The 18,349-nt window shown below is 38.4% G+C and overlaps 1 protein-coding gene across 2 annotated transcripts; it reads right to left on the bottom strand.

Moving 5' to 3' along the window:
- Nucleotides 1–234: 234 nt before the first annotated feature.
- Nucleotides 235–17,226, bottom strand: NTS (neurotensin). Of its 2 annotated transcripts, none has more exons than XM_088453772.1 (4): nucleotides 17,048–17,226; nucleotides 13,543–13,604; nucleotides 6,421–6,645; nucleotides 235–656 (listed from the first exon to the last, which is right to left on the bottom strand). In XM_088453772.1, the coding sequence occupies exons 1-4, from the start codon at nucleotides 17,118–17,120 to the stop codon at nucleotides 507–509; spliced, it is 510 nt and encodes a 169-aa protein (XP_088309898.1). In that variant the 5' UTR covers nucleotides 17,121–17,226; the 3' UTR covers nucleotides 235–506. The 2 variants fall into 2 exon arrangements, with proteins under 2 accessions (XP_088309898.1, XP_088309907.1); XM_088453781.1 differs by lacking the exon at nucleotides 17,048–17,226 and adding an exon at nucleotides 14,813–14,841.
- Between the last annotated feature and the right edge of the window lie 1,123 nt (nucleotides 17,227–18,349).

Raw genomic sequence — 18,349 nt, 5'->3', positions numbered from 1 at the left:
GTCTGATAATGACTTAATTTGGCACAAGTAACACCTTTTGTGTTTATATAACTAAATTGGCTAATTTTTCATATATTTTTTTAGAATTTATTTATTTTATTTATTTAATTAAATTGGCATGACAACTTGTGTTAACTATCCAGTTATAGCACTGGAAAATAAAAACCAACTGCCATTTCCAGTAGCTTATTTCATCCAGAATATGTCTGTTCACTACTAGTCCTTTCATGTGACTACTTAGAACAAACTTTGCTTCTAACTGATTTTAGGGTCCATCTTGCAGACATATTGTATTTATTTTTAAAATGTAAAAATCAACATGTTTTCGTTTTTAAAAAAAATGACATTTAAGAAACAATATGAATAAAAACACATTTACTGTACATTAATGACAATCATTTTCCAATATATTTATAACACAAATATAACTTTAATTGTAAGTAAAATAACCATAAATCACACTAACTTATAAATTAAACAAGCATTACTACATCTTATTGAATTAGTTAGTAATAAGAGCCTCTTTTAAGTATGTATGGTCTTCTGGCTTTGCTTACATATGACTGTCTTTTAAAAATATAAGGGGTTTTCCTCTTAACTATATCTTCGTTTTCGTTATTTGAACTGCTGGGGTCCAGGTAATCCTGCTGAAGTAACTGAAACAAAAGAAAAAAGTTGAGGTACTAGGATCAAGTGTTTCATGAATTTAAGAATTTAGCAAATACTTATTTTCAGCATCTTTTGGATACAATCTTATAATAAACAAAATTCAATCTAAGAATAATCTTTTACTATATACAATACTATGCATAAGCAATTGAGTTATTTCAGCATGAACTTGAACAGTTACACTATCTTTATTAACATACAAAAGAATTTAATACACATTTTGAATTTAAAGAACAGGTTAACAAACTTCAAAAATGTAACATTTCAGTTATGGACCACAAAGAAAAAATACATTGATCAGTGTTAAGCTGAGACTCCACTGCAGCTCTGTTCAAAAGTAGTGTTACCTCTATTATAAACTATAGACATCTGATGCTGCTCCCATCATTAGGACAATGGCCCTCATACAGAGGCGCTCGTAAAATGCGAGCGGTCGCTCTGAATGAGGACAGCCACTTGGCTTTTGAAGGGCGGCCTCCTGGTCGCTAGCTAAGCTGTGGGTTACCACCCACAGCTTTAACGAGTGACCAGGATGATGGTCGCGATGGTCAAGACCATTGCGACCATCGGGGCTTGCAACGAGACCCTAAGGTTGGGTCTCGGCAGGAAGCTCCCCACTGACATCACTGCTGATGTCAGTGCAGCCGCCCACAAAACATTCGTGAAACCACCCCTCCCACCACGCCTACAAAATGGGTCGAGCTGTCTATCACCATCGACAGCCGCCCCTTTTGTAGTGAGCTCTGGAGTGAGAGAATTTCTCTTTCGCTCCGGGGCTTGCGGACGTGCAGTGCGGCCTCTGCGCATGCACAGGGCCTAAACATCGACCTACTTGTGAGACTGCCATTTTGAGCTTTTTAATAAGCCACCATCAGTCATACCATTGAAACTTGTACCAGCCCAATGCTAAGTGCAGATTCTCCATATGATTGTGGCTTCTAATGTGAACGATGAGGCATATTTGCCCGTAACCACTTTTGACACTCCCATAACACATCCATAAGGTGCAGCATCTCCACATGTCAGAACTCCCCACAGTACATTCAGAGTGTGTTACACCATGCCTTATGGCCAAATTCAATTACCTGCTGCACTTACTGTGGGCTTGTAACTTCTGGGTTATGTGCCCAGGGCTATTTAATTGCAGCCTGTGGTAAGCCCATGGGCTGCACTTAATGTGGATTTATGTTCACACCCTCCTGAGGTGTGAAAATAAATTTGCAGTAAGTGGGACTTTTGGGGCCTACTGCGACTGCCCAAGAGTGGCTGACCCATAGCTTTGGGCACAAAAATCCACAAGACAAAAAAGGCTGCTAATTGAATATCTATGGACGTTAAACCTGGGAACTGCAGTAATTGAATTCCCCATAAATATAACCAAGCTTAAATAAGCAATACATGGTAATATTGGGTTCACACTCTTGCATGTGTACCCTTTGAAAATGCAGTCACTAGGCCGTCTGCCTGTGATCACTGTTAAAGGTGTTTGTAAATTAAGAAAAGTTATGTGGCTAGCTATAACCCCTCTGTTTGAACCGGGATGCAATCGGTAAGCCGGCTGACATTATACCAACAGCTGGCTTCCCGACTGTCATATCCCGGCGAGGGTGAAATGCCCGGCATCTAGATGAAGATGCCGCTCATTTCCCTGACGCCGGGCGCCACGAGCGGACAGCTGTGGGGGGGAGGGTTAGGTTTAGGGCTCTGGGGGGACTTAGGGTTAGGCACCCCCCCAGGAGGTTAGGGTTAGGCTAGGGGGAGGGAGAGTTAGGGTTAGGCACCCCCTGGGGGAGGTTAAGGTTAGGCATCCACCGGGTGACTTAGGTTTAGGCAGCGGGGAAGGGGGGGTTAGGTTTAAGCACTTAGAGGGGGGATTAGGGTTAGGCACTTGGGGGGGAGGTTAGGTTTAGGCACTCCTAAGGGAGGGTTAGGGTTAAGGGGGTAGGTTAGGTTAGTTAATACTTACCTAGGGACGATCGGGATTTCTAGCGCTGACGGGCAGCTGCTGCTGGGATTTGTTCCAGTGTCGGCCTGCGGCCGGCAGTATTTCCTACCGATTCCATTTGAACCTATTGTCTGTGAGGGAGGGGTACTTTCTACAGTGTTACTATACAAAAAACAGCTCTGGCTGTTACTTTTCTTTCCTCTTTATATAGTTGTTAGTGAATCACAGATCCCATGACCCATCTCCCTAGCCCCCAACCCCTTCCTTTTCTCTATTGCTGGAAAATATTAGCTGACTGATTTCAGTACTTTTTGCTTTCTGATGTACCTATCCTGATACTTGAAATTGTACAAATCACCACCAAAAATGTTTATTCCAATATCAGCTATTTGTGGTGCTGTTTTTTAAAGCACGTTAAAACTTCATACATGCCCTCTCCACAATCTCCAGATGTATATAATTTTTAGATACACTAAATGTGTTCATTTAATTTCCAACTTATTACACAACCATATAAAACACCAAGTACTGATTTAGATGAAGATCAACTGCAATCAGACTTTTTATTACTTCATACCAGGTTCTTTTTTAAATTCTACAATCTCACCCACTCTACGTATAGTTTTAATTTTTAATCATAGTTTATATAACATTGACACCTTTTACAGTGCTTTTACTAAGAAGAACACACACTTACAAAAAGGTTATTCTCTCATTCAAATTAACCTACCATTATGTCTTTGTATTGTGGACAAAACCTGAGTAGGCATAGCTATCAATGGATAACAACCATTCATGTTTTACCACTGATTTCCAATGTTTTTGCCATCAATGATGGCGATCCAATGATTCTCTCTCATTGATGGCACAAAAGCAGCATTTTTTTATTATTCCCTGGCACATGAGGAACATAGCTTACTTAACTCCATCCCCCAACACAGCTCTCATAGCTCCACCTTTACCTGTTTGGCCCACCAAGTCTTGCATCACACTCAGGCCCTGATTCAGAGCCAGATGCTCGTACAGAGCGCTCGCTCTGAGTCAGGGCCGTCCCTCCTACTTTTTGGAGCAGCCTCCTGGCCGCTCACATAGCTGTGGGTGACCACCCACAGCTATAGCGAGTGGTCAAAATGATGGTCGCGATGGTCAAGACCATCGCAACCATCGGGCTTGCGATGAGACCCTTGCGGTAGGGTCTTGCTGTAACAAGCCCTGGAGTGCTTTTGGCTCTATCAGAGCCAAAAGCACTCCCACTGACATCACTAGTGATGTCAGTGGGGCCGGCCCCAGATGGTAGGCATTCCCATGGGAACACCTCCGTCTGGGCAGTCACGCCCCCGGCACACCCACCAAAGGGGGCGTGCTGTCAATCACCATCAACAGCACGCCCCCTTTGGTGCGAGACCCTTAACGACGGCTTGGCCGTCGTTATTCGTGTCTTGCGCTTGCGCACGATGGAGCCGCCTCCGTCGTGCGCATGTGCACTTGTTCAACATCAATCCGCTTGCGAGCGCTCAGTGCTTGCGAGCGGGTCTGAATCAGGCCCTCAGTCAGAGCCATGGCACTGATGGCCGTGAATGGTGAAAGACAATGATAATTTTCCATTTATGGCTTCCTGCCATTGATGTAAACTGTCAGTGAAATCATCCCTAAACTAGAGTACCCTAAGAAAACCTAAGCAAATGAATGGAAAGCACATAAACTCTACACAAAAAGGCCCCTATTTGGCCATGACCATGGTGCTATGGGTCAACTACAGTATATGTTAACACTGTGTCATCATGCTTCTCATATAACTTATTTTACTTTCCTGTTGGAGCTAATAGTTTATAGTATCTATCACACAAAAACATTAGGACCACTTTTCTAGCTGCTAATTAACCTACCATTATATTTTTTGCTGTGGGTAGCAAGCAAGAAAAACATATGGAGAACATACAGACTCCACACAGATCATCTGCTACTTAGAATTAAATGATGACCACCAATTTTATTGGTTATCTAAAAAGAGGAAAGGGGGAAAGCAGGAACAGACAATAATTCTAACCAAATATACTTGCAAAACAGATGCTAGACCAAATATACTTGTAAAACAGATGCTAGTCATGTTAGGCTTTCAGAGAAAAACAAATAGGTGCGCTAAAGCACCTTAGGCTTTCATTCCACCTGGTTGTCACAAGGAAAAGAGACTGCCTGAGACCACGAGGAGGCAGACTTTTTGTGTCTCCTACCACAGATCACCTCTTTCACATATACTGTACTGTATTAGTCTACACTTCTTCAGAATTTTTTTATTAGGTCCATTGTATAAACTGTCTAACCTTTGATACTACCCAGCACATTACCAGTTATGTATCCAATTACACGCACAGCCTAATACTTTTCTCTTTAATTAAGTTGATAAATTTTTTTTTTAGACACAATATATTTAATTTGGGAGATAGTTGAAAGGTATGCAGTCAGGAAGCCGGCGAACCTAATCCTGACAAATGGCTTCCCAACTGCTTAATCCCGGCGAAGGGTTAAATTACCGGCATCTACATCTAAATGCCTGTCATTTTACCGATGCCGGGAGACCGGCGCCCGGCATCCCGATCGAAGGGATGCTGGGTACCGCTGTGGACTGCCGCAGGGGGGGGAAGGGTTAGGTTTAGGGCTCACGGGGGGAACTTAGGGTTAGGCACCCCCTCGGGAGGTTAAGATTAGGCTAGGGGGAGGGAGGGTTAGGGTTAGGCAACCCGGGGGCGATTTAGGGTTAGGCACCCCCCCAGGGGACTTAGCTTTAGGCTGTGGGGAAGGGGGGTTAGGTTTAGGCACTTAGAGGGGGAATTAGGGTTAGGCACCGAGGGGGAGGTTAGGGTTAGGCACCCTAAAGGAGGGTTAGGGTGGGGTACAGGTCTGTGAATACTTACCTTAGGGACGATCTGGATTTTCATCCTGTTCGGGCAGCCGCTGTCGGGATTTGAACCGCTGGCCATGGGTCCGGTGGTAAATCATACCAATTCCAGTTGAAATGCAGACAGCCAGGATACAGCTGCTCACAATGCCGGTGCTGGAATCCTGACACCAGTCAGAATCCTGGCGCTGGCATCCCGATGGTAAGTAGTGGGGTTAGGGGAAGGGTTAAGGTTAGGCACTAGGGGAAGGGGAAGGGATTATGGTTAGACACTAGGGGGGGTTGTTTAGACATTAGGATGGAGGTTAGGTTTAGGTTGCAGGGAGGGAGGATTAGATTTATGGGTAGGGTTACGATACTTACCAAGAGATGTCGGTATCGTAACCCTGTCGGGATGCCGGTATCGGGATTCTGACCGCCAGGATCCCAAAGTACATAAACAAAAACACAATTAATAAAAGAAAAAAAAGTGCCCTGCAGTACAGAACATTGCATCACAAAGACATGACTTATAAACATATAATACTCAATTAAGCAGCAGGGTGGCAGGACCCAAGGGCTAGGTGCTATTGTAGGCAGTATGGAGTAGATGATGGTATAAAGGAAGGAAAAGCACATGAGGGAAGATGGCCCTGCTCATGCGAGCTTACATTTTAAAGGGAACATGTGACTTCTGTTATAGAAGAGTAAAACAAAGTACAGCGCCAATCAAGTGGAAAACTAAAGATTGAAGCACTTTTGTGCATTAATTATAGCACTTAATACAGTTCAACTACTCCCTAATTTGTAAAAACAATTCCCAAGTATTCCACTTATCTGAGCAGCATTCTACGGTTTCTTAAGCAGTATTGTAGGTTTCTGAAAATCAACAATCATTCTGAAATACAATAAATGATATAATTTACAATACCTCCCAATGCTGAATGATTCTGCTTTGGCAAATTTTCTGAAGCTGAAAAGCTGTCAGCATTGCTTCCAGATTAAACCCATCTGCAGATGTAGGATATTGTTTTCTGATTGTGAGATCATTTTCTCCACTCTCCCCTGTTTCTTCAGCTTGAGTGTTGTAATTGTTTATAAGGTTGCATACATTAAGAAGAGTTGTTTTCCAGTATGGAAGTCTTGCTTTATTCACCTATGATGTAATGATTGAACACATTAATGACCAATAATATTTTTCTTCTCTCTATTATGTGTCACTTAAACATCTGATTAGTGTGATGCCTTGGTGCAGTTGGCTTGTGCTGGCCTGGTTGGTCCCGTGCTCTTGACCTTAGTGTTAGGGGCCCACCTGATGAAGAGGTTACCTGGATGCAGTGGGTGGGCCCATATTTTTGGCCAAAATTATGCTAAGCACCTCAAATTTATTATATTGCAGAGTTTTTTAGAATTATTCTGATTGGCAGTTTTTAGTATTTGTAGTGTGCATCTGCATTTTCCCTTTTCTCTGTGTGTATACATACTGCACATGCTCAAAAAATAAATGCAAGCAAAAGCCTGACTGGAGTGTGGAAGCGATCTCACGTAGGCATATTTTAGTGAGGGCCAAGCAGACCAGCATGCAATTGAAAATATACCTTTAAACTCCCTAATAGTTGAAGTCTTTAAAATTAAAACTTGTCTGAATAAAGAATGACACATGGCAACTGAAGATGGCATTTAAAATTGGTAAAATTATTTTTTTACTTTTGATCAAATTATGTTCAAATTGTTAGAATGGGGGTGGCCAAAAGAATGAAGACAAACAGGACAACAACATACATACCATAATACAGTAATTGGTGTTCAACTCTCCCCTAAACAAAATAGCATGCCCGGACCGGTGGAGCCCAGTTTCCTGGTTGGGATGATATGGCTTAAATTTATAATTATTTGCGAGGAGAATGCTCACAGCTAATGTAATATTACCACTTTCTCAAACAATATTTTGTTCTTTCCACCACCAGACAAATAATACATGGTAACAACCCCTAATAAAGACTAAAAACTCCACCCCTCACACACAATAAGCTCTCTCATACTAAGGTAACAACTGGGTCACCTACAAAATGTCAATCATAATTTCTTAAGGGACCACTGTCAACTCAAACTCAGGATTTAAAATGCTCATGCTTAATGTCAGCCTTACGCTTCACTTAGGAGCCATATTTTTGTAACCTAATAAAAGTCAGGGACTATACACCAATCACTAGTAATAAATCAGGTGCATATGTCAATCATCGTAGAAGCAGCAGCATCTTGACATACATAGAACTCTGCATGTGGCCACAAATGTGGTGTTTTTTAGGCTATTTTTTTGCATAATGTACCCAGTTTATTTCCAACTCTGCATCTGCCCATCGAGTGTTCAGCCAACGTAACTGTACTGTGGGCAGTCAGAAGCTGATAAGAAGTTTCTTTTCAATATCCTTGTCAAAACTTATAAACTGAGAATAATTTATATGGCGAGCAGAGCAGCTATGAGCAATACCAATTCATTATTTACCTGAAACCACATGCAAAACAAATATATTCCCCAGGCATAGCCCATGATGGGTAAAATGCATAGGTTATTAATTGCATCTCTACCTCTGCTCTGACCACATTGGTTATACAGTAGCTAAGGAAGAGAACAGTCTTAACATTCTTAGAAGGAGATGCAGGTCCTAATACTATATGGGTCTAATCTGGACCTCCAACAAAATAGGGTTTATGTCTACAACACTTAATTCTAACCAGCTAACAACTGCTCCGTAGAAGCCAGTGAGAAAATAGGCAACAAAAATGCAAACAAGTAATACTGAAAGCAACCCCAAAAAACATCACTGGCACAGGAATCAATGTTACCCTGAATTGAGGGAACTTTTAAACTGTATGTTTACAGTAAATCTAAATGGAAAAATCATGCTATAAATAACTAAACGTGGATAATATTACTGCATACGGTATAACGTTTAAAAGTACGAAATTGAGTATTAATATAGACATTGCTATGATAATATTTTGACTATTGACAAATGGTTCTATATTGTACCAAACTAAATATGTATAACTGACTATATACCTCACGCTGCACACCCACACTGCCCCTTTGTTCTTCTTCATTTCAAAGCTGGGAACACATTGTTAAGTAAGCATGCTCTAAGAAAAATGCACATGGGCGAAATAGGGGTACACAGTAGTGTAATACAGGTCACACTAACTTGACACCTGTCTTTCTATTAGGAACAAACTCACTACTTTGTTTAGTTTTAGCCCAGTCAGGCTCCATGTGCCCCCCACCCTGTTACTTTCAAGAAACAAAATAAATTTTTAGCTCACTTGGAATGGTTGACCTTTAATAATAGTACGCCCTTATCCTAATTGTGCTACTGGATAAATAAAGTTGTGTACGAGGGTGGTTCAACAAATAAGATAACAAGACCTCTCGTTGTGTAAATTTATTCAACTTGTATGTATACGTATAATCAATAGTAGTATGGCCTTGGTGCAGATTATTTTCAACATACTGTTGTCCCCATACTTGTCTAAGCATTGTCTAAGCATTTGTTCCAGTGGTACACCAAGGCATCTATCCCAGCATAGAAGAAATCAGTGTCAAGCACCTGAAGCCAGGACATGACTGCTTGCTGAACTTTACTATCAGTTGCGAAACAACTTCCACTGAGGTGCTTCTTCAGAGGGCCAAAGAGATGGAAACAACTTGGTGCCAGGTCAGGACTGTACGGAGAATGGTCCAGTACCTCCCAATAGTAGTGCCATAACAACTCACGCGTGCAGTTGACTAAGTTTGGCCCAGCGTTGTCATGTAGCAATATGATGCCTGTTTGTAGTAACTCAGATCGTTTTCAACAAATTGCCCCCCCGCAACCAGCTCAATGTGTCACAATAGTGGACAGCATTCACAGTATCTCCCTTGGTGAGGAAATCAACAAGAAGCCGGGCCTTTGGGTCCCAAAACACAGTCGCCGTGACCTTCTTTCCTGATAGAATTGTTTTGAATTTCTTTGAAGGTGTGGATAATGCATGTTTCCATGTCATAGATGCTTGCTACATCTCCGGTGTCACATGTTGCACCCATGCTTTATCACCTGTATCAATACGCTGCAGGAGCTGCACTCCCTCTTCATGGTACCGCATCAAGTGCATGAGAGACATTACCATCCTATTGGTTTTGTGAACTTCTGTGATTTACCCAGTGTGAACACTTTTTACTGTACCCCAGTTGCTAATGAACGATGTTGTGCACAGTACCCACTGAGATGTTCAGTTCATCAGCAATATCACTAACTCAAATGCATCTGTCCTCCTGAATCAGACCTTCAATGCGGCACAAATTGTCATCTGTAATGAACGTGCTTGGTCGGCCAGATCACTGCTCATCTTGAACATCTGTTCTGCTATTATCAAAGGCAGTGCACCAAACCCAAACCTGTTTCCATTACATGACGTTATCACCACACACCTCAACAAGTTGGCAATGAATTTTATCTGCTGATGTGCCTTTTAGATGTAGAAATCTGATCACACTATGACTTCAATGTTTGACCATGTTTCCGCCAGCCCCGTCATCTCTCAACTGATGTTGAGACAGTATGACTTATATAAGGCAATTGCCAGTAGGGGAAGCAGTGGTCTACCTGCTGTAGCATGGCAGGAAATTAGAATGTAATAGAGAACATCACACATGTGAGAGGTCTTGTTATCTCACTTAATGTCACCCTTGTAAATCCAATTATCCTATTGTTTGAAGATCAATAGTCCCAGACCATATAGAGTCTCCTCCACAGAAAGAAAGTACCAAGTGCCCAGCTATAGGCCAGACCATTAAGGACCAAAGTTTGTATATCCAGCACAAGAGGAGTGAGGATGAGAATCACCTTGGGTGCATAAGAAGTAAAGAGGGTTAAAAGAGTATTTGCCAAGAGAATGGAGGTAGGTAGTTGTGGTTCCTTTTTTAACAAACTTAGATTTGCTATTGCTGGCAGGCTTGACTATAGGTAACATGTTTGAAGACCTCTTACCTACTAGTTGTGTGAAGTGTGATTGCACTGGTTTATTACATTTAGATATCTTGGTTAAACCTGCTAAACTTACTTGTTTCCTGCCTTAGTGGGAGAAGAAAGAAATTGCACCCTAGGGCATGCAGTTAACAAAAACCCCATACCAGTCTACCAAAAGTACCAAAATTCATCTCAGTCAGAGTACAAAGGGGCTTGTAATAGCATTTGGTTATGTGTATATATAAATGTATGATGCTGGTGGTAACTATGGTTATGTAATTTACAAATGGTAAATGTAAAAGTGGAAGAAGTGAAACACATGAGTTGCTGTCCAGCTCTCAGTCCTGGATTAATATCCATAAAGACTAAATAAAAAGCATTTTATTTTGGTTGTGTGAATGATGATAACAATGTTTTTTTCAGTGGTATATTATTTTGAGGATGTTCATGTCCTTGATATATCTTGCTGATGGAATCCTAGATGTAAATTATATTTTTCTTACCACAAAAAGACTTTTAAGACATATATTATTGTCTCAAAACTCATTAATAAGCAATTAACTTTGTTATTCCTTTGTAATCCTAATTTTCAACAGTGCCACACAATTACTATAGCAATTATTCCAGTTGTCTTCACTGTAAGTCTGTCTCTTCCTGCCTCCTACTGATTGCTCTAACTAGTCATCTCCAGAGAGACAGAAGACCGACAAGGGAACCCCATAAACACTATCAGCTTCTATATGTAGTATTCCCTATTCAGAAATTACAGATTCCACATTTTCAATAACATGTCATTTCAAAATACATTTTAGCTTTTTAGGAAAATTCATATGAAAAATGAAATTAACAGCTAGGACAGTTTTGTGAACAAAAACCATTGGGAGTATGGCTCATCTCACCCCATTTGGTTTTATGACTGTCATCATTATCAGTGCAGCCTATCCTTGGTGCAGAAGATGGTAGATACAAAGGTACATTCAACTTTCTATATCGCATAATTCCAGCAACACACCCTCTCTGCTCCTAGCCTTTGTGAGACTGCCTGTTACAGAACAGTTAGTTGGAAGTGGTGATGTAACGGAGATACACATGACTCCTTATTGCCATTAGATATGAACACATTCACATATATGCATTTTATAGTATGTATGTGTTGTATTTTCAAGTGTATTTTCCTAATGCTCAGCACATTTTACTTCCTATAATTGATAGTGTTATTATTTTTTATCTCCCAGCTAGTACATACAAATTTTCATGAAAAAACAAATAATAGTGTATTATATTGTGGTACATTTAGATGTAATGTTTATGATTGGTCCATTGTTTTTCTTTTGCTTTGAGTAGTTTGTTTTATATATAAATGTTCATGGACCCCTGTGTTTTGGTTTTGCCAAAAACTACCTCAAAAGGTTTTGGTTTTGGCAAAACCACCCTCAGTTACTAGTTCTCAGATAGTTCTCAGATCAAATAGTTACTAGTTCTCAGATAGTACAATGACAAGCAAATCTTGATTACAATAAAAAAATAAGTTTGCATTTAACAGGTTTAAGGTAAAGCAAATTATATATGCAACATGCATTACATTTTAAAATAATTTTCCTTGCAGTGATTTGTTATTTAATCAATGTTATTTTATTAACTGTCATTGATATAGTATATAGCTTTATATAGTAATTTTATGTCTAGACACTTGACAAGAAATATATATGACAAGCATTATGCATCAAGTACCTCAGTAAATCTAATGAAAGATAGATAATTAACACCAATTTATTTTACAATAGGAATATTACCACTTACTGAGACACAATACACTGGTCTGTATGACTGAGTACTTGATTGGGTACATGATATGATAACTGTCTCTTTTTCTGATAGATTCATTAGAGCACAGATATTATAGTACAGTATTTATTAATGATGTTAAAAAATGTTGAACGTGTTTGAAATTTTGCTGGTTTGAAGTATAAAAAGACATTTGTGGTATAATCTTCAATATACTGTATGCTGATATTATTTTGCACTTCAAACATTTTGGCTTGTATTCACAGTTTACGTTCAAGGTTTACTTTACTTGTTCAAGGTTTGCTGTATGTAACTCGTGAAAATGTTAAAAACAATTTGAAATACTGTCTAAGTTTAATTGGCTGCATTTTATAGCAATTAAATTTTTTTTCAACATCATACATTGCTGTTCTCAGTGTTTGATGTTTACGGTGTGCATTAGATGAGTTGTAAAATGTGTCCATGTAAGCTGGCTCCACCATGTGTAATTGGCATAATTGTGTGCAAATGGGTCAATTGTGTGAGGATCGTCTTACCAATGATGGTATTAGCTCGAACATGGTCAAACTTGTTCATATTTTTTTAATTTAGCAATAAAATACACAAACATCTTTTTTTTTCAAACTACAGATCTGTTTCACGAAAAATGTGACCAACTGTAGTAGCAATTGTCAGTCAGGAAGATATTTTTTTTATTGAATATCTTGTTTCACAGATTAATTGATGATATAAAAGAAATATAGATTCTATGCTGTATGAAAGATACATACATAAAATGATGTGTGTTTGTTGTCTGCAAGAACAACGTCAAATAAATGTCTATATATATATATATATATATATATATATATATATACTAATTGGGCTTTTTAGTGTAGGCTACATAGTCCAGAGAGTATTGGCAAATATTGGAATATTACTCCAAGCATGTTCTTAATGCATTGAAGCCCTAGCTATTGTGGCTTGCCAGTAATGATGATTGTGAAAAAATACTGTTCTACAATATATATTTAATGGTATAAAGTGGCTACAAGGAGTGTATGGTGTGAGATTAAAGGAGTTCTCAGCTTCATAACTACTACAGTAGTTGAGGTACTGAAAAAAAACCTCTTATAGTCTCAGTTCCATTCTAGAAGAATTGATTTATTCTCTAATCTGTTGTCAGACAATATATGTGACTAAAGAAGAATTAAATTGATTTGAACTCAAAATAAACAAACAACAAAACATACTTAAATAAATACTTAAATAAATGAAATACACACCTTTGATGAGTACATATTGCTAAGCACGTCTGCTTCTAATGCTTTCATCTCCTCTTCAGAATCTGTCACAAGCAACATATAAAATAAAACAAAAATAAAATTAAATGAAATGCAAGCACTGTAGCTGCTGATTCGTGTACTTCCATTATCATTTATTTTTAGTTCTTTTTGAGATATCCCACTCATAATTTACATAACATTACAAATAAACATGAAGTAAAAAGCAATTGCTTTTAAGAATTTTTTGTTTAAATATTAATTCAATCAACACATAATTATGTTTACTGTAATCCTCAATGTTAATATATTACACAAATATTAATTATACAAGATTGTCCAAAATAAATTACATACTACAGTACTTTATGTATAAGTGACTGTTATAATATATATTCAATATTTCCTAAAAAGATTGGCATTTGTCTGCATATTGTATATGTCAATATTTATCATTCTTAATTATTGTTCTTGTTTATTGTATCAGTTGACATTTGGTTCAGCCTGTCTTGATAAGGGATGCATTAGTAAAGTATGTGTGATAAATGTACTACCGTAATACATGCTTAAACTCCTCTTACTAGTTTAGGTAAGTGTCAAATAAACATATGCGATGACAAATATTGTTTACTATAATATTTCACATTATATGTCATACTAGCTATGCAAACAGAAATCGTACTTGATAATAGAGAATATTGTAACATAGCACATATGGAGAACAAGTAAAATGTAAGTGAAATATCCCTGTAATACATGAAACAATATTTATATTCTGTGTGCAAATGCTCTATGGCTGTCTAGTTTAAAGTATAAAGAGAACAAGTCTTACACTTGAAATACAGAAAAAAAATATAAAAATATATAAAAATATAAAAATATTACTATGCCGCAGGTTTAGTTATATGTTTTGCTGCATGTATTTTATTGCTGTGCACTAAAACAAATGTATAAACTGTAAATAACTCTTTACTAATGTTGTGTTGAATAAAATGGCATTGATTGTGGAAGTAAGACCTAAACTGTAAGGTCAAAGTAAATACATAAAAATTCTTGTTTCATTTAATTGTAGAGAAGTTCTAAGTGGTAAAGTAAAAATATGCACCAGCATGAATATACTTGAGTTAAATATGGAGAGAAAATGGTTGATACTCTTAATATTATATAAATAACCCCCAACATCATACATTTTCTGAATGGTTGTTCTACATAGGCTACTATGAGACCAAATGTACCTAGAATGCTAAATTAGGATAATCTTTACTCAACACACCTCTATCACAATACACATCTATTCACACAAGAGAATCGGGTTGTCTTTGTTTTTCTGTGTCCTACGAAGAAAGCATTGCTATTTTAGGAAAACAATTTACCATAAAAAGATAGTAAATTTACAGTGTTGAGGAGTACATTTATCAAGTTTATTCTTCTACCATCCCCCAATCCATTTAGAGAAAAAAAACGTATCTATCACACAAATTTGATTGGTGCACATCTTTCTATCCACATGTACAACTGTTTCAAAAGAGAATAAAAATGAATACATAGCCGAAATTTGGGTGTTTGTAATATGCGTAAATAAGTAATTGCACATATAAAGCTATGTGTTTTTCTTTTATCCGTAATTCCAAAATTGTACTTTTACAAGGATGCAGGTTTCATAATTTCAAATACAAGATTAAAAATGTGCATATAGCTTTACATATGTGCATAAATTACATTGTCAGGTGGGCATTAATCATAAGGAGTGAATGTCCACGTTATAACAAATGTTCATGGTTTATAATGGGCATATAAAATAAAACATGTTTATGCATATGTGAAAGGGTCTTAGTGACAGTTATTAGCCCTCTTATGTTTTGCAGACCCACTGACAACAGTCATGTAAAATCAAGACTATTCAACATTTGGAAAACTTTCTGATATCACTGTGTGATTTGGATACTGCATAAGCAGGGCTCACGGTAAAGGCACACATCCACTTAAAGACATGAAAACGAGTGCACGATTACAACATTGTAACCGTGCAGTAGTTTGTCAGTCTGTGATGTGCCTACACTGAACGAGAAGTTGTTCAGTGTAGGCACAGCAATCATCTGCAAACATGCTGAACCTGACGTTATCGTCAGGTTGTCCAGCATATTTGCCCAATGATAGATGTCTAAACGACCAGTGGGAGAGCGCATCACATTTTTTTAAACGATGTGCAAATGATTTGCAGACAATTATTGAACGATTGAACGATAACGATATCGTTATCGTTCAATCGCTCAATTTAATCGTCTAGTGGATGTGTGCCTTTATTAGTCAGTCAGGTATTACAAAAAGATGGACTTGTTTTATCACTTTGGTCAGGGTCACAGGAATAATATAGAACAAAATAATTTAATGACCAGTACTTTGATAGTGGAATCACTCTGGTATGACAGTGACACCTTTTGTTTAATGTTTTGCCTACTGAAAATATCATTGTTTCAGAAAACTGCAATCTTCTGTTAGATCACTGCACCAATCCAAATGTGACCCTGACCTTACACAGGGAAACAAATCCAATTATTTTCCATAAATCAGTATAAAAATTGTACATTATTTACCTGTGTGATTTAGAGTTGCTAGGTGGTTATAGCTCACTAATCTGATTGAATTCGGAACTGAAGAAAGTGGGGAAGATATGGCTAGGATCTGTAATTTCTCTGGCACTTACCCACCCCATCCTTCTAAGCAGTAAGCATTTCAAAGTGATGTGTGTATGCTTGCAGACAATTTCACAAATAAAGCAGTTTTAACTACTACTCTGTAAATTATCATAGTCCTCTAACAGATTCTAGGCACTAGTAGTAACACCCACTTATACTCAGCACTGAGTGATATAGGAGTCAAGATCAAAAGAAAGAGAAGATACATTGCTTTGAAGAAAGAAAGAAAGAAAGAAAGAAAGAAAGAAAGAAAGAAAGAAAGAAAGAAAGAAAGAAAGAAAGGAAGAAAGAAAGAGAAAGAAATTGTAGAGAGAACAAATAGAAGAATAGAATAACAACTTAAAACGAGACGAAAGAGAAGAAAGAGAAGAAAGAAAGAAAGAAAGAACGAAAGAAAGAAAGAAAGAAAGAAAGAAAGAAAGAAAGAAAGAAAGTCTATATCTATCATAGTATATTACCAGCATAATGTTTGCATAACACTTTTATTCCAAGCTGTTGCACTCCAGTGAATGTCATATTTTTTTCTGTGTTCTTATAGAGCAGTCAACAATAGAATTGGAGTATTTCTGTAAGTGCTATGTTAGACAAGCATCTAATACACAGAATAAAGCATCATTAATCTTATCATCCCACATTACTAATTTAAAAAAAAAGAGCTGCAACAAAGAAATGACAAATAAATCTGGCAGTTTTGTAAAGAACAAGCTTCTTGCTGCATAAATACATAATGTAACAATACAGCCTAGCACAGTTAAGAATGTTCTATTTCACATGTACTCAGTAAGAAGTCTGATACTAAGGCAGTACATTACCTGTGCACATCCCGCAGCAGCTGAAAGCAAAGAGCATCAAACACATCATCTGCATTCTTTGTCCAGTCATCATTGAATATTTTAAGAACTTAAATCCATACAAAAAAAACAACTGAGATGCAACTGAGACTTTTGAACCTTCTCTCTCTCCTCTGCTGACTAGACTGCTCTGTGTCTCTGTACCATTATAGTGCTGGAACCTCCCTAAGTATATAAGCAGTGAGATGATGTCACAAGTCTACAGGAGAGCATATTGAAGATATCCCCAACCCTCCTCTCTTAGCTATTGCTTTTCCATACAGCATCCCCTAATTGCAAACGACATGACGCATAATGGTAATAATAGTGGTTTCTTGCTGAGGATGTAGCACAATGACGTTCCTACTTAGGGCACAAGAAATGAAAAATAATCTTCTTTTCTAATTAATGTTGCAGAATTGATAATATATTTATCTGACAAGTATTTTAATATTTTTGGTACATAGGGCCTGATTCAGACCCGGACTAGCAGCCGTCCTCTCGCTATTGCCGATGTTTGCTAATCTGCGCATGCATATGCATCGCAGTGCGCATTCGCGGACTACTCATAGCGATTGGGAAGCGCTCGCTCCCCCCGGCAAAGTCAGCTCAGTATAATGAGTGATAGGAGAGGCCGTTTGTGGGTGTTAACAGGGGCATGCCAGTAAAAACGGGGGAGTGGAGGTGCGAACGCAGGCGTGCCTGGGTGTTTCAACGCCGTTTTTAAGTTGTGCATAATTAACAGGCAGTGTCGTAGTATACATCACATGCCTGTTTTTTACACTGAAGTCCTCGCAGTGCTTGCGGCAGGGTAAAGCTACCGCAAGTGCTGCATTCACTACCGATGGTGCTCGATGTACGAATGTTTTAATACACTTCCTGGAGATGACGTGCGCTAGTGGGCGTCTCTACATATGGTAGTGGGTGTCTGCATACACAGAACGATTACTCGCACAGCTAAAGTGGGTGTGCTTATGCCTTAGCGAGCGCTCACTTTGCCATGACATCACTCTTAAAAATTTGCATACGCTGGATGCGAGTGATCGCATCTAGCGAACGGGTCTGAATCAGGCCCCTAGTCATATAAATATAGAACTAAATACCAGTTAAACAGCTAACCAGTGTTGATGACTCATGAGGTGTAATTGTAATGCTCAAAAGTTGGTGACATTCATTGATGCTGGTCTCTCACACACTACTGTAAGCGAATGGACAGTTGACACCTGGTCTGAGCATTGACTGTTTTTAAACAACAGACATTTATAGAAGAACAAAGAAAATGTA

The sequence above is a fragment of the Taudactylus pleione genome, unplaced genomic scaffold, assembly GCF_031769625.1.
Source record: "Taudactylus pleione unplaced genomic scaffold, aTauple2 ptg000040l, whole genome shotgun sequence".
NCBI classification, from domain to species: Eukaryota; Metazoa; Chordata; class Amphibia; order Anura; family Myobatrachidae; genus Taudactylus; species Taudactylus pleione.
The sequence above is the reverse complement of the archived record's forward strand: the minus strand, read 5'-3'. Positions and strand labels throughout refer to the sequence as shown.

Excerpts from the sequence above, each read along its gene's own strand:
- NTS (XM_088453772.1), bottom strand. The coding sequence starts at position 17,120 with ATGATGACTGGACAAAGAATGCAGATGATGTGTTTGATGCTCTTTGCT. Across the intron at positions 13,605-17,047 it reads CTGCTGCGGGATGTGCACAG|ATTCTGAAGAGGAGATGAAA; the intron begins GTAATGTACTGC and ends TGCTTGTGACAG. Across the intron at positions 6,646-13,542 it reads GCAATATGTACTCATCAAAG|GTGAATAAAGCAAGACTTCC; the intron begins GTGTGTATTTCA and ends ATTACATCATAG.